We start from the raw sequence: 14,826 nt of genomic DNA on the forward strand, positions 1-14,826 counted from the left end.
ATCAACTAGAAGTAACTTTGCAAGTAAAAAGAGAATCAACTTAGAGGGACTAGGGGGAAAGAACAACGTTTAGCTGTATTTTCAGAATTACCAGATGGTAAGTCATGGAAGTTAAAGTGATAAAACAGAGTATTCTGAGTAGTTCAAGATATTGAAAAATATAAATTTCAGAAGAGGAGGAATTTATTTATTGCATAACAATATAAACAAACAAAAGTTACCTGAAGAAATTTTCTAGGAGTGAACAGACATATTATACATATACTGAAAGGATGTAAATGCAGACATTCTCACTGAATACTGTGAGCAAGACTAAGAGAGCTGACTACTGTATAAACCCTTATTACAAAACACAGTTAAATGCAATTTCATAGGCTACCAACAGAAGAATGAGTAGGAATACTGTGCAAACCAGCCAGGCAGAGGGTGGCAGACTAGCAAGATAACACATATTGTACTGTCTGAGGACATGAAGTACAAGCAATGGAATAAAAATCTATTAGAGAAGAATAAAAAAAAATACTAACAATGTATTTTCAATGACTAGAGTGCTTGCAAAGATTATTTTTTTTATTTATACAGCATCATAGCTCCAAGTTACAGCAGCACTCAACAATGTTATAACTATTTTTTTTCTGTCAGAAAACCTGGTAATGCTAACAATGTATTTTCTCTCTGCAGTTTGTATTGCTCTGTGCTGTTAAACTAAGCTTCAGCTGGTTCATGACACACAAAGTTAGTTCTACATTTAATGAAAATCAAAATGGTCACACACCATTCAGGTTCATCTTCCGTATTAGACAAATTATGTTCAGTGATATCTGAAACTACTGAAGCAAAATGTTGATTGTCATGCTTCCTAGAAACAAAACCTTCTTTGAAAGCCATGCAACAACATCCCAAGAAACATAAGCTATAGTCCTTTTCTCTTTTCAAGATTATTCAGCTCACTAAAGAATTTCTTCCTTAATTCACTAGAAAGTCTTTGATGAAATGACTGGTTTGACAAACCACGGATAACTTTAACAATGCAAATGCAAATTGACAGATAAGTAGGAAGTCAGAAGATGTGGTATAACCATCATATGATAGTAAGTCTTGGGCTGTACTCAACAAGTGTAACAATACACTTTTCTAAAGTCACTTTGTTCTAAGAGTACCACTATCCCTCTACTACCAGTAGTGAAGGAATTATTTAAACAGCACATTACCAATGGCTTAAAATAATTCCTTAGGAATAATACATTTTGCAATTTAAATTTAAAACAAAGAGAGGAAGTATTTTATATGCCTGGCTTAAAGAAAAACTTCAAAGTGGTTATTCAAATTTACATTCAGACAGCAATATGTATTATTATTTAACACTAAAATAAATTTTGTGGGTTAAAGAAAGTCTCAGGGTATGTTTTGATATATTTATTGTTTTAGAAGTAAATCTCACAAAATGTCCTATACTAGGACATGTGTACTAAAATAATAATGTATTTTAAATTAACAGATATTTGCTCAGAATTCATTCATCTAACTTAAACTGAAACAATGCTGGTCTTTCCCCAGAATGTGACCAAATCTCATTAGCCTAACTAACGTGAAAATGTTAAGCTTTGCAGTATTTTTTTTTTTTTTTTTTTTTTGACAGCTGCGTACTTCACCTAATTCTCAGCAGATCAAACAACAGCAATAATGAAGCTTTGTTAAGCACTCTGAGTACCTGCCTTCAGTTCATTGAAACATATGAGGCTATTTATTTGATTCATGCACCAAACAGTGACACCGTTTAACATAGTTCTGTCACTCTCTTCCATGGCTATACTTATATACACTGATGGCATATTCAGCAAAGCTAGAGGAAAGAAAAAGTTATCTGCACAGATTTTTTTTATTATTATTATTTACTTAACAAATTCGTAAGTATAAGCCAAAAAGAACAATGGCTCTCAGCAGAAAGAGGGTAAAACTGATACAGCCTGCAGGATTCAGGCAGCTCCCCACCAGACCTGATCAGAGATGTCTGCTCTGACTTTCTACAGCCAAGAGAAAAGGTATACAGTTGAGCAATTTTGCATAAATTTAACTAAGCTCACCCCAAGAACCAACCCCACTGGATGAAGAAGCAGAGGCAACAAAGGGGAGAATGATGCAGACATACTTAGGCATTAGCAGCAACAAAGCAGAGGCAGCAGTCCCAATGTCATTACTGGGAAGATGGAAGAGGCTCAAAAGAGAATTGAAAAGCTCAGTCCAGTGTGATCTGGAATATATCTCAAGAGCACTTCCTTTACATACAAGCTGGGAGTGCCTCAGGAAACAAAGAACTGTATCTGTAGCTTCTGTCCTTTTAGATGCAGTATCTCACATTCACTAACTTTTCTTTCCTATTGACAGTTGTCAGAGCACTTAAATAAAACGTCCTTGACTATTAGGAAAAGGGGCATATTCATTCAACAGCTTAAGCATAGCAATAGCATGTTAGAAAGGAACATTCAGTTCTTGTCTCCGCTTGTAAGGCAGAGTCATCAGTATACAGTATCACATATTAATATTGTTCCACAAGGGTCTGGAAGACAGAAAAGGCTACAGAAGTATCCAACCCTATTTGGGCAGTACTCTTGAATACTGGGATAGATTATACAAAGGGTAAAATCACCACAAAGACCAGAGAACAAAAAGAAATTAAGCCTCATCCAAACCTAGGCATATATTGTTAACATATTGTCTCATTGTTCCCCTGGAGCACAGACAACATTTCTACGATGCATTATCAAATCAAGTGCATTCCTTGATACCAAAATCGATGCAGGGGCATATACTTATGACTGAATATGTTACATATACTCAGTAAGGAGCATGTAAGCTTATATTCCAATGCGCACTCAAGAAAAATCTCACTTTTATGACTTGGTGTAAAACGCACTAACAAAAATGAATGTCTCAGTTCCAAAAAAATCACTCAAAACGATGCTATTATTCAATAATCTTATATCTCTGTGTGTATCACATATACATATTCATTTAGGATACAGACACAAGAACAAGGTAAAACAAAGATCTTATCACAATTGCTATCCTGCTCAGAAAGGGGTATTTGAAAGACTAACTTAAGTGCTAAGGAGGAATACTGATAATAAAAAGAGAAGCAAGGAAAATAAGATCAGCTACTTACACTTTTACTCCTCCCATGGAGAGTACAAGTATTCTTGTTCATGGTGACTCTGACTAAATCAGAAGTGTTCTGCAGGTTTCAGAGATGTTTTCTCTCTTGGCTATTCCAATACCAGCTGTTATACTGAAAGCAAATTAATTTATCCAGTTAGCATCAAGGTCTTTGTAAGTTGTACCACATCCAGACAAAAGCTGTTGCTTCACAGTACATATAAGTTGCAAACAGTCCTAAGATCCAACAGAGCAGATGTTTCATACACCACTAAACCACACAAGATGTACAGTTACACTGAACCATTCAATAAGCATATCCATGAACAGTGCGTGTTTTCCAGTCAATAACAAATGCAGGCCAAACCCAGAAAATTATAGAAGATTACAGACTTCTGAGGAAGAGCCTTTTGACATAGATAATTAACTAGATATTGGCAATATTGTTTGTAATAATGAAATAAGCCTTATTAGATATTTTTAGCCAGTCACTCAGTCTGAGGGGAATCTGTTAACTTTCACATTATTTAGACTAGCAGATACATGCTAAATCTAGGGGAAGAAGGTCAGCTAGAGTATTTTTCAAATCCAGGTGCCTAAGGATGCTTAAACCCCCAGCTGGGTACTTCCATATAGGTGACAGAGCTTGACAAATTGGCCTTTGTATTACAATAATAACTAAGCATAAGCCTTAGCAACTGGTAATGACATGGCACAGCAGCTTTGAAAAGCAGCATTCATCAGCCCCTGGGTAAGTGCACAGCAGTCAGCATGGAAAAGTAGAGTTAAAGGGAAATTCATATGCTCTAGGATGAGGCAGTTGAAAGCTTTATATTCTCATTGAGGCCAGGTGTATCTCTGCACACATTTTTTCCCCTCCTCTGTCAGCCAAAGATGAGATAAAGTGCAATTTCTGACCAACAGAGCTGTTCTAGCAAAATCTCCTAATGTAGACTCAATCACACCAGCAAAATTACAGGTATGGCTTATTTTCCTCATGGGCAGGCACATCACTGATACCACTCATACAGCTACATGTAATATTTTGGTAGGTTAGACTTCATCCACACCAGCACAGTGTTGCTGGCATAACTTGCTGTTCTAAAATGACTACATTTTTGAAACTTTCTGAAGCCCACTTCCTCAACAACAACAGAAAATTAACTCTTCAGATACACACACATACAGCTGTAGTTTCCCTCCCCAAAAGGAGAACATGCAACAGATCTAAAAGTCTGGCATTCCTTAGTAAGAAACCCACTCGTTATGGTGCATGATCAAGTCTCCAGCATACTACTTGATCTTTTGCTTTCTTTTCTAAAGTGTCGGTTCCTTCAAATAAATAAACAGAAAAAATAATAAACATGTCTTGATTATTTATGTATTTAATTATTCATAGGTGGCATCCGATTACAAAGAAGCAAAGCCAGCTGTGGAGGACACAGATAAGATTTCTTCATATTTAAATATATATTAACCCACACTGTCACTGTCAGTTTTACAAGGATCTAATTTTCAACTAATTATATTAATTCACAGAAAGAAGCAAAAACTAATATGAGTTTTGGATCTGCACATCGGTAATAAAGATTGTATGTGAAAAATCCTTTTAAAAGTTGCATCAGTAGACTTGGGAGCAAATAGTAGGTGATTAGTGGAGGCTGCACTGAAAAAAAAAATCGTAATTTGTGGGATATTTTTATAAGGTTTCCTTAAGAAAATTTGCATTTCCAGAAAACTATTTTATTATGAATTATTCCTGTACTAATATCAAACTTAAATGAATACATGCAAAGGTACATAAAAGACATATCTACATTTTATGGAGAGAAAATGAATTTTCGGTGACAAAATTTTTACTTGCTATCTCTACATACAAATCTGTATACACAAAATGGTGTCTTAGAATTACTTTTTCTGTTTAGTGTAGATACAGAATGAAACAGATACAAAGTCAGATAAGGCACTGCTTAATCCTTTCCAGCAGTGCTTAAAATACAAAAAAAAAAAAAAAAAAAAAAGATGGGAGGGAGAAAAAATTTTACCAATTTTATTAAGGTAATGCGTTAGAAAAAAAATCACCCAAATCACGTAAGATTTATGGGACCACAGATGAAGCCCAGTTTTCATCTCATTCACCTCATTCAGCTAGCCCAGTGGAGCTCCCAGCAGCCAACTTGGTTCATTTTGATTGAGCAGGTATGTGACCCATACAGACAGATCATCCACTACATTCAGATCTTTAAAGCTTCCCAAATTTTTATTCAAGATGCTACGAACCTTATTGCCATTGAACATGACAGATATGATCAATCCATTACCATAAGAAATAGCACAAGCAGAAATTATTCATGGTGGACTTTAAGCAGAACCATATATATATATACTTTCATTTCATCATCTTAGTTATTAAGTCCTAGTAATTACTATTGAAATAGAAACTGTCAAACATCATCAAAGAAAGGAAAACAGTCCTTCAAACAGGAGTTTTCTGATATTGCTTTGTTTTTAAATAATAAAGGAATATTAATATGTAAATGCTTCTACTTAGCTGGTAGCTCAAACACAAGGCATTTTTATTTTTCAGAACTGGAGATTAAGAGATGACAAACTAAAAATAATTTCCCATTTGTGTTCTGTTTCTAGGTTTACGTTTTGGCTACTCTTTCAAGACATTTGCATGTAGTGGAGGTCCATTGAGTAAAACAGCATATTCACACAAGGCAAAATACTATAACTCACTTCCAGAAATTCCAAGAAGCTAGAAAAAAAAAATACCAAAGAAATATTCAAAAAGGAGAAATGAAAAACAACCTGAAATTCAGCCAGATTGCCTGAGCAGATTCCAGGCTGACTCAAGAGATTTTAAAACTAAGTGAGAAAACTTATTTTAATATCTACAGTATTGTTGTATGTATGTATGTATGTTTAATTCACAGAATCATAGAATCATTGTGTTTGGAAAAGACCTCCAAGATCAGCTGGTCCAACCATCCCCCTACCACTAACATCACCCACTAAACCATGTCCCTAAACACCAGGTCCAACCTTTCTTTAAATGCCCTCAGGGACGGTGACTCCACCGCTGCAGTGGGCAACCCATTCCAATGTTTGAACTTGTTGTGAGGGAGCATATTTTCTTTAAAAAGAACTATAGAAGAATGCAAAATAATTCCTGCTGCACAGTTTCATGAACTAGCATTCTTTCTGCTTGCCAGATAACATTCCTTTAATTTGTTTTACTATTCAAAATCTTTCATTAAAATTTGTAAAAGCATATATTAAGTTGGCTGCAAATCTCTTACTTTGTTTTGCTATTTATGACTTAACCATGAACAACCTAAGTGCTTTCTGTTTGTGTGTAACAGCCACCCATGCACCCTGTACATGCATTTAACAAACAACATTTAACAAACAAGCATTTAACAAACAACAACTAAGGTGAAGGCACTGTCATCTGTGAGGGGTTAGCACTATGTATGCCAATATACCATGCTTGCTCACTCTTACATGCCTAGTTTAAGTATTTTAACCTTAGGTACTTATCTAAAACCTGAGTAAATGGCCTTCAATATAGACATTCAGACTGATGTTATCTGGAGGAGCATACAGCTGGCAGCTAGCAAGATTATGGTACTAATTAATTTACCAAATCTGATTCTAAAGGCAATTGCATCTGTACCAGACCTTTGTTTAATGAAATATAGCTCTGGACTTTTTTTTCCCTCCTCCTTTTCATGTGACAACAAACACAAATGTTACAGTTCATCATCTGGAAAAGATTCATAATCTATAAATATTTGAAACTGATTTAGGTTGCCAATCACTGCCTAAAATCTCTCTATTAAAGGTGCAACAGGGACTTAAGATATGTCTAAATCCCTGTTGTCAGCCCCATCCATATCCATGAGTGAGATGAAGAACTCATACACTTTATCTCTAACATATTTCTCTTCCTGAGCAGTTCAGGGATGAGAAAGTAGACAAAATTATTTCAATTAAAAAGATAGGTGGGGAAAAAAAAGCCCATCATCATACAGGATTAGAGACCTCTCAAATTAGCTACCTGTCTCTCTGATCTGCTATAAGAGACCTCACATGGCTCTGAAAGAGGCATGTTGTTTACAGAGTTTTATCTCAGAGACAAGCACAGCACAGTCCCTTTACAATAACTGAGGATAAAAACACAAAAGGCCTGAGCTTCTTTCTCTCTGCAGTGTGTATGAGTCATTCAGTGACCAAGACTGATTCTGGAATGCTTTAATGTTGGTTTGTTTAATTTCAGCTGGAGATGCTGTTTAGGGACATTGTTCTTCCCCAGCACAAGAGGATACAGAAGAAAAAAGCTGAAACAAAAGAGCAAAGATGCTCCAGTGAATCTGTAGAGCCCCACTGATGAAAGTTTCAAGAGCAACGGACTGTGAAAGGCCTGGACAACTGGAACAGACACTTGAAAGAAAGAGCATGAGGAGGAAAGAGGTTCCAAAATAAGAACGCATTAGGCCCATCTCCTTCAAAGTACATACTCCATTTTTACTCATCCCTCATATTTTTAGCAAGAGAATTTATTTCTCTAGTTATTATGACTGAGTAAGAAAAAAGAAAAATAGCTGTTATAGATAAACTGTTACTAAGATATGAGATCTATAATTAAGAGACTACTGCAAATAAATTCTCGAATATTCAAGGTTGAAGGTATTCCTATCATGCTACTGGCATTTATTTCCTTAACAATTAGGTAAAGCCTGACCCAAAAATCAGTCAAACTTGCCTACCTAGACAAGCTTTTACCTGCCTTCCTTCAGCATCATGTATTTTTTATATTGTCAACTTCACACTACAGTCCTTTTTCATAACCATGGATTTCTTCAGTTAGAACAGACAGCAATTTAAATAATAAAGTGCAAGGTAGTATTTAAAACAAATTAGTTACATTGTTCTACAGAAAACAAATACCCAGAAACTGAGACTGACAATTGAAAAACCCTGCCAAAATCTCAGGTATTTTAAGTTACTTTATAACAGTGCAACTTACAGGGAATGTCATCATATCAAGCAGAATTTATATAACATCTGTGTTTTCATATGTTTACACTGCTATAAAAAACACAATTAGCATGACTATAAGCATTCAACATTCTATACATTTGGCAAAATGCAGAGCAAGAAACAACATATATGCTGTACCACATGGTTAAATAAAATGTCAATGTCGTATCCGTAAAAAAGCAAAACTAAACCAAACAAAAACAAACATAAACAAACAACCACATGCCTTACTTGTGTTACAAAGCTAAAGAAAAGATAATAATTTCTCCTTTTTTTATATTCTCCTAAGTCTAAAACCACCACTGTAAAAGCCAGTATTTGAAAACTACAGAGGAGTTCCATGGAAAAATGTATTCGTCTACAACATTAACCATCTCCGAAGACTCTGTAAGAATAGGATTTAAACATGGCAAATAGACCCACATTCATTCTTACATGTTTTTTATTTTAGTATTTTAGCTTTTGGGGAATCTCCTATTACAATAACTTTCTTCTGTTAACATGAATGATACGTAAACAGAATCTCTCCAGAGGAGAAAATCAGTTTTGATACTGATCCAGATGACATCAAAACTAAATTTCAGTAGAACACCCATAAACTTTTGCCACAATTTTAGAAAACTGCATGTCTAGAATTTCTATTGAATTTTCAAAGGGTACTAGTGTTTACCATTATTAACTTTAATAAAATGCTTTTACAACTATTTATCAGTTTTACTGTCAGCCCTCAGCTGTTGAGTACTGTACCTTTTTTTTTTTTTTTTTTTTTTTTCTGGAAACACAAAACCCCAGGAAGCTGTTGAACAAAATTAGGCAATATTAGAAAATTATTTTCCTATATGCTTGCTCCAATAATTAAAACACAGCGCAAGTTATGAGAAAAACGTTTCAGGAAACTTTTATAAAATATACAAGTAGTAGAAGCCTTCTATTTTAGGAAGCTATTTGAGAAGGCATATTATGATACAATGCATGTTTTGTTGTCAGGCAATTTTGATAAAGTGCTATTAGAAATGGCGTTAATCACAGCTGTGTGTTGGGTAATGAAGATTAGCCAGCAGGATACTGGGGTTTTAACATAAAAGTTGGAGTAAAATTACTGTAGCAGTTTATAAAGCATCAAAGAATTCACAGATATTCCTATTGCTAGATTATCTGTTTTGTTCTGTGCATAAAGTTATAAAGCCTGGTTTTCAGGAGATAAGGATATCTGACTTTAGCAGAATACAGCTTGACCTCTAGGGGGACACTAAAGTCCACTTAGTGCATTTTTTTAATACAGCTTCCATCCATCCAGAGGTAAGTGCCCAGCACTTACTTGTCCAGAAAAATGCTTTTGAACAGAAAGACACTGATGTGAAAGCTGGGTAACTCAGTGTGGCTTTTAGGCTGGGGAGGGGCAGGGGCAATTTTGAGTAACACGTTTTCCACTAAATACATTTTCCTTGTGACTATATATTTGATGACTGCATTTATAAACTTACAAACCAGTATTTTATTTGCACTGGGTACTTGCAGAAAGGGGCTCAGTGCTAGAGATTATATTAAGACTTCCTCCAAGTATGTGCAATCCTACTGCATGTACAAGGCTAATTAACAACTGTGATCTCAAATATTTCCGCACCTTTAACACACTTTTTTACAATCAACATTTTCCTTCTTTTTGTAAATAGTAAAAAGTTTTTTGTTGTTGTTGGTTTGTTTGTTTGTTTTCCAGTCTCTTTGTCCTATCTTAAAAGCAGATCAAGGGAAGAGAGAAAACGGGGGGGAGGGGAGGAGGTGAGTTTTTTTTGTCGTTGTTGTTTTGTTTTTTTCACTAGTCATCTTCTAGCAGAGCAAATAAGAGGAGCATCAGATATCAACACTCTTAAAACACTCTTGATTATGTAATGCTAAGTTCCACCTAAATAGAATTTAAATAAAAGGATGCTGTGTTTCCAGTCATCATAATCCTTTTCAGACTGAACAGAATCACTGAATATCCTGAGTTGGAAGGGACCCACACAGATCATGAGTCCAACTCCTGGCTCTGCATGGGACCACCCAAAAATCAGACCAGATGTCTGAGAGCATTGTACAAACAATTCCAGCAGACTCAATACTGTGCCCACTGCCCTGGGGAGCCTGTCCCAGTGCCCGACCACCCGCTGGGTGCAGAACCTTTCCCTAACCCCCAGCCTGACCCTCCCCTGTCCCAGCTCCATGCCGTTCCCTGGGGTCCTGTTGCTGTCCCCAGAGAGCAGAGTTCAGCGCCTGCCCCTCCGCTCCCCAGGCTGCAACATGTTTTATACTGGTCTGACAAACTAGACTTACCTGGGAGCACTGCCTGGCACCAAGGCCTAACAGCCTGCATTCAAAACATTCCTTTTAGCTTCCAAACCTTACTGTGACTTGCAAATTACCACAGCTGATGAGGAAGGCACTGGCATGCCAGAGCCCAGCCAGGCCTGCAACGACTGCCAGCAGAGCTGCTGAGGCAGTCATGGCTCCCCGGCAACACACAGTCCCGTCCCATCCTGTCGCCCCCATCACCACTCACCTACACTTTTATATATGCTGGACATTGGGCATAGAGGACAGACTCTAAGGAGCAGGCGCAGGAGCAGAAGCATTGCACTGTGTGTGTGGAGGCTGCGTGCTGCCCACAGCTGGTTCTGTCCCCCCCCAGTAAGCTGCTGACCCGCAGGCCCCACTGCCCCGAGCACACCCTGAAAGGAGAGGGAAGGGAACGGCCCCAAGGGCAGCTCCTGGTTTTCCTCAGCTACTTCTCTGTAGCCTGAGCTGTCCTGGTCAGCCTAACAATTTATCATCCTGAACCCATGTCACATGAATCATCCCTGTCACTCACCTGAGCTCCACCTGAAGAGTCTTCCTTTTTTCACAGAGTGAACATTTGAATATTACACATGTGAGAGAATACAGTATGTGTCCCGACATGGTCAGGTACAGCTGATCCCAGGTTAGGTAATGATGAGGAAGCTCTCTTTTTAATGGAGGAAATAGCTTAAAAATAGCTGAAATGCATTGCAAGTTCTCAAACACATGTGAATCCTCTCCTAGCATTAAATTAATACTATACTTATTTAACAAATATGGGATGCTTCCTGAGATACCAGCCCAGAACCTCCCACACTGCTCAGCATGCAGGATCTCCTGGCACATACATATCAACATAATAACATTTAATGCTTTGTTTTCTGCCATTTTTCACATACCTGCTAACAAATCCACTTCTTCCTTGACCTCTGAGCATAAAGCTGATGTTCAATGTTTACTTTTGCCCAAAGATCTCATTTCTACACAGAACCCATCATACAAGTTTAAAGTTTGACCCCACCACCACCACATGCAACCACTTCCTATTTCATTTTAGATTTCATATGCTATTTTACTACATTCTGCAGTTTTGCAATTTACACAGTTGTCTTTAACATCATGAACAACTCTCACCAGCAAACTAGCAAACTTTTTTTTTTTTTTTTTTTTTTTTCTCCAAAATCATTTTTTTTTATATAGAACAGCATAGAGCACTGCTTTCTTGCAAGCTTACATTGCAGGGGTAGTAATTCATCTGTTCAATTCCAGGGCTCCTTTTATGTTCTGTCCACTGGTGTCCACTGTATCTCTTTACTTAATAACATCTTCTACTATTACTTAAATTTTGGACAGACCATTTAATGTCTCTTGCAAGAAATGTTCTCATAAGAGACTTCCCAAGATCTCCTGTATGAAGCCTTTGCCAAAAGTTCTTTTAATCCTTGTTCTCTCTCTTCCATTTCTCTAGCTGATCTGGAAGAGGGTTTTTAGGAGATCTCGTATATTCATATATTTGTTCCTGTTGCCTTGTTGGTCTTCCTCATTGCATTTTTTATGAAAAGTACTCAGATTTTATAATGCTTTATATTTTCCTCATTTGAGTAAAGCTTTTTGAAGGATGTCTTTTCTTTTCAAGGCTTATGTTTATCTCCCTGTTTCTACAAACTAAATATTCAAGTTCTTCCAATTGTATTTACTTGGCTTCTACTAATTGTACAATTACTATTTTTTACTTATTTATTTATTTATTAAAAATGTGTCCTTTTTCTTCTACAGTGTTCTTTAGTAATGATACTGGGTTTTTTTTTGGCCCTTCCAAATTTCTTATCTGATAAAAAATTTCTAATTCAACTTTTCTTCAAAGGTACAAAAATCACATAGGGGTATGTATCATTTTGAAACAGAACTGTCAGTCTTCCCTCACACTTAAGATCTAAGACATAACTTAGCCTGAGTGAGCTTAAAACCTTAGTACAGCCTCTTGGTTTGATATGTCACCTGTCTATTCTGAGGTTCAAATAAAGTTTATCACCCTAAAAAGAATAAATCCCTCACTAGAGGCATAAATCCCTCATTCTTACTCTATTTTCTCAACCACATGATGAAAGTTTTGTCCCTCTGCTTCTACTTGCAGATCAGCACAAAATGTGGGAAGTTCTTCAGAGGACCGCAGTGGAGATGAAGTATTACACAACTTTAAAAATCCTTTTCTGAAAGTGTTTACACTATTCCTGTTTCATCACATTTTCATTTAATGAAGGGATTGCAATAACACATCATTTCAGAGTAACACAGCCACCTTTTCTTCTCTTTCCATTAAGAAGTACCGCTGTTAGAATTCATTGATGCAATTTTAGCACACAAAATTCATATTTGATATCTTCATTTAAAAATGGAACATTATATACTTCTCCACACAATCTTGGCATATACTATCCCCTGGAAAAATGTTTTAATTACTGTAAGGTGTCACTTATTGTTTGCTTTCTGCCTTTCGCCCATGCCATGCATTCACGTTATGACCTTACATGCATGACCTTACACTGACTCCCTTCTGTATGGTGTTTTTTATGTCTTTTACAGACAGTAGCAGTACCAACATTGATAGTACCTTACGGTACTATAACTTCTTCATGTTCTGTGCTTTTCTCAAAACCATCATAATTTCAATGCTTCTGTCCACATGTATTTCCTATTTTTCATAGTGCAAGTTTATTAAAAATTATTCCCTGAACCTCAAGCTGCTCAAATTCACGCTGAATCATTTCAGAGCATTTCTGGATGAAGAGGTCCAGGCTGAAGTGGTACTGAGGCATTCAAACTCAGAATTTGGCTCAGTGCCAAAATGTTTAATACAGTGCATACAAATGACTGTTCAGAGAGATCTGTGTGATGTCAGCTACAAACCCTTGAAACTTTTCTATGCAAGGTTAATATTTGTACCATTTAAGGCAGATATGTGCAAGTATGAATTCTTCATATAGGTGAGACCTGGGAATAGATTGAATGATTTATAAAAACTAGAAAGAAAACCTTCAAGTATGGTAATTTTCTATGTCAAATAATAATAGTGACAGAAAGCATGGAATAAAATAAAAGATGATAAATCTAAAAGGAATTGAGAAAACAACCTTGTTGTATGATTTTAATATTATTTTGTCTAACAGTGAACTCCATAGGTGATATTGTATGTTAGACAGACTCTTTAACACGTTTGCTCCAGAGCAAATCCTCCTGTTTTATATTCTTGTCACATGCCAATGACACTCAAGGTCAAGTTGTTAATCCCTAGTTTGGGATCTCTAAACATAAAAATATTACAGTAACAAGGATCTTTGCTTTCATAAAATAAGATGCATATGTACCTTTGGATGATATTACGTAATTTATTAAACTAACCAAAAATGAGAAGCATGTTACTTTGAAACAATTCACAGTGACTGAAAATGAGCTATTCTTAGGCTTCACAGACTTGAATTTGAAAGGCTATTATTCCACAAGATTAAAGTGAGAAGGTGTACAAAATATAAGTTTATATTGTTCTTCTTTAGGCTGAATTTAATTGAAGGAGATTGGAGCTAAAAAAAAAAAAAAAAAAAAAATTGTTTAAACAGTTCAATATTTTTAAAAAATCATCATTTTTGATTGACATAATAGATTTTCATTACATAACAAATTTAATTTCCTTTTTAGTATGTTTACTGTCTTTGTCAATGGAAGCCAACGTCCTTATGTCAAAGGAGTTAAGATGATCTACAGAGAAACAAACAGGAGTCCTCATGGTATAGCTAAAATGTAGATTTATGGTAACACAAATAGTTCATTTTTTAGAGAGTAATAATAACATATATATATATGTATAAAGATATTGGAAGAACTGCAAAAGAAAGGAGTAAAGAAAAAAAATACAAGAAGTTGTGTTCAAGCCCAAAGTAATATTCTGTGTTTTTCCCCCTGTTTTTATCCAGCTGGACAGCAGCTTTCACGCATACACAGGCTTCATGGTATCTTAACTTTTCTCATCTCCTTTGCTGCAGATAACATTTCTCTTAGTTCATAACAAACTCCAGGGTAAGTATCTGATTTTGAATACAGAAAAGATACAGATAAATCTTTATCTCTGCAAGCCCAGGAAAGGCCACATAAACTTTTGTTGGATTGGATTTTTTCTCTCTTCTTTTCTGATAGAAGAGGGCACTTAAGAAACATACAGAATCCTCTGTTTTGCTGTGTTTTCTAGTTAAAAATCATAACTGTGTCTTTTGGAGTACTGGCCCTGGGAGGAAAATGAATAACAATTCCACATAT

General features: G+C 36.0%; 1 protein-coding gene across 1 annotated transcript in view; it reads right to left on the reverse strand.

Annotated features, from left to right (window-relative positions):
* Positions 1–14,826, reverse strand: part of PDE4D (phosphodiesterase 4D) — a 651,373-nt gene that overhangs the window by 557,581 nt on the left and 78,966 nt on the right. The window contains exon 2 of the mRNA XM_035310825.1: positions 3,164–3,286. Coding sequence (XP_035166716.1) covers positions 3,164–3,205 — 42 coding nt within the window. The 5' untranslated portion in view covers positions 3,206–3,286. The remainder of the gene's footprint in view (positions 1–3,163; positions 3,287–14,826) is intronic.

Source organism: Oxyura jamaicensis, chromosome Z (assembly GCF_011077185.1).
Source record: "Oxyura jamaicensis isolate SHBP4307 breed ruddy duck chromosome Z, BPBGC_Ojam_1.0, whole genome shotgun sequence".
Lineage (NCBI taxonomy): Eukaryota > Metazoa > Chordata > Aves > Anseriformes > Anatidae > Oxyura > Oxyura jamaicensis.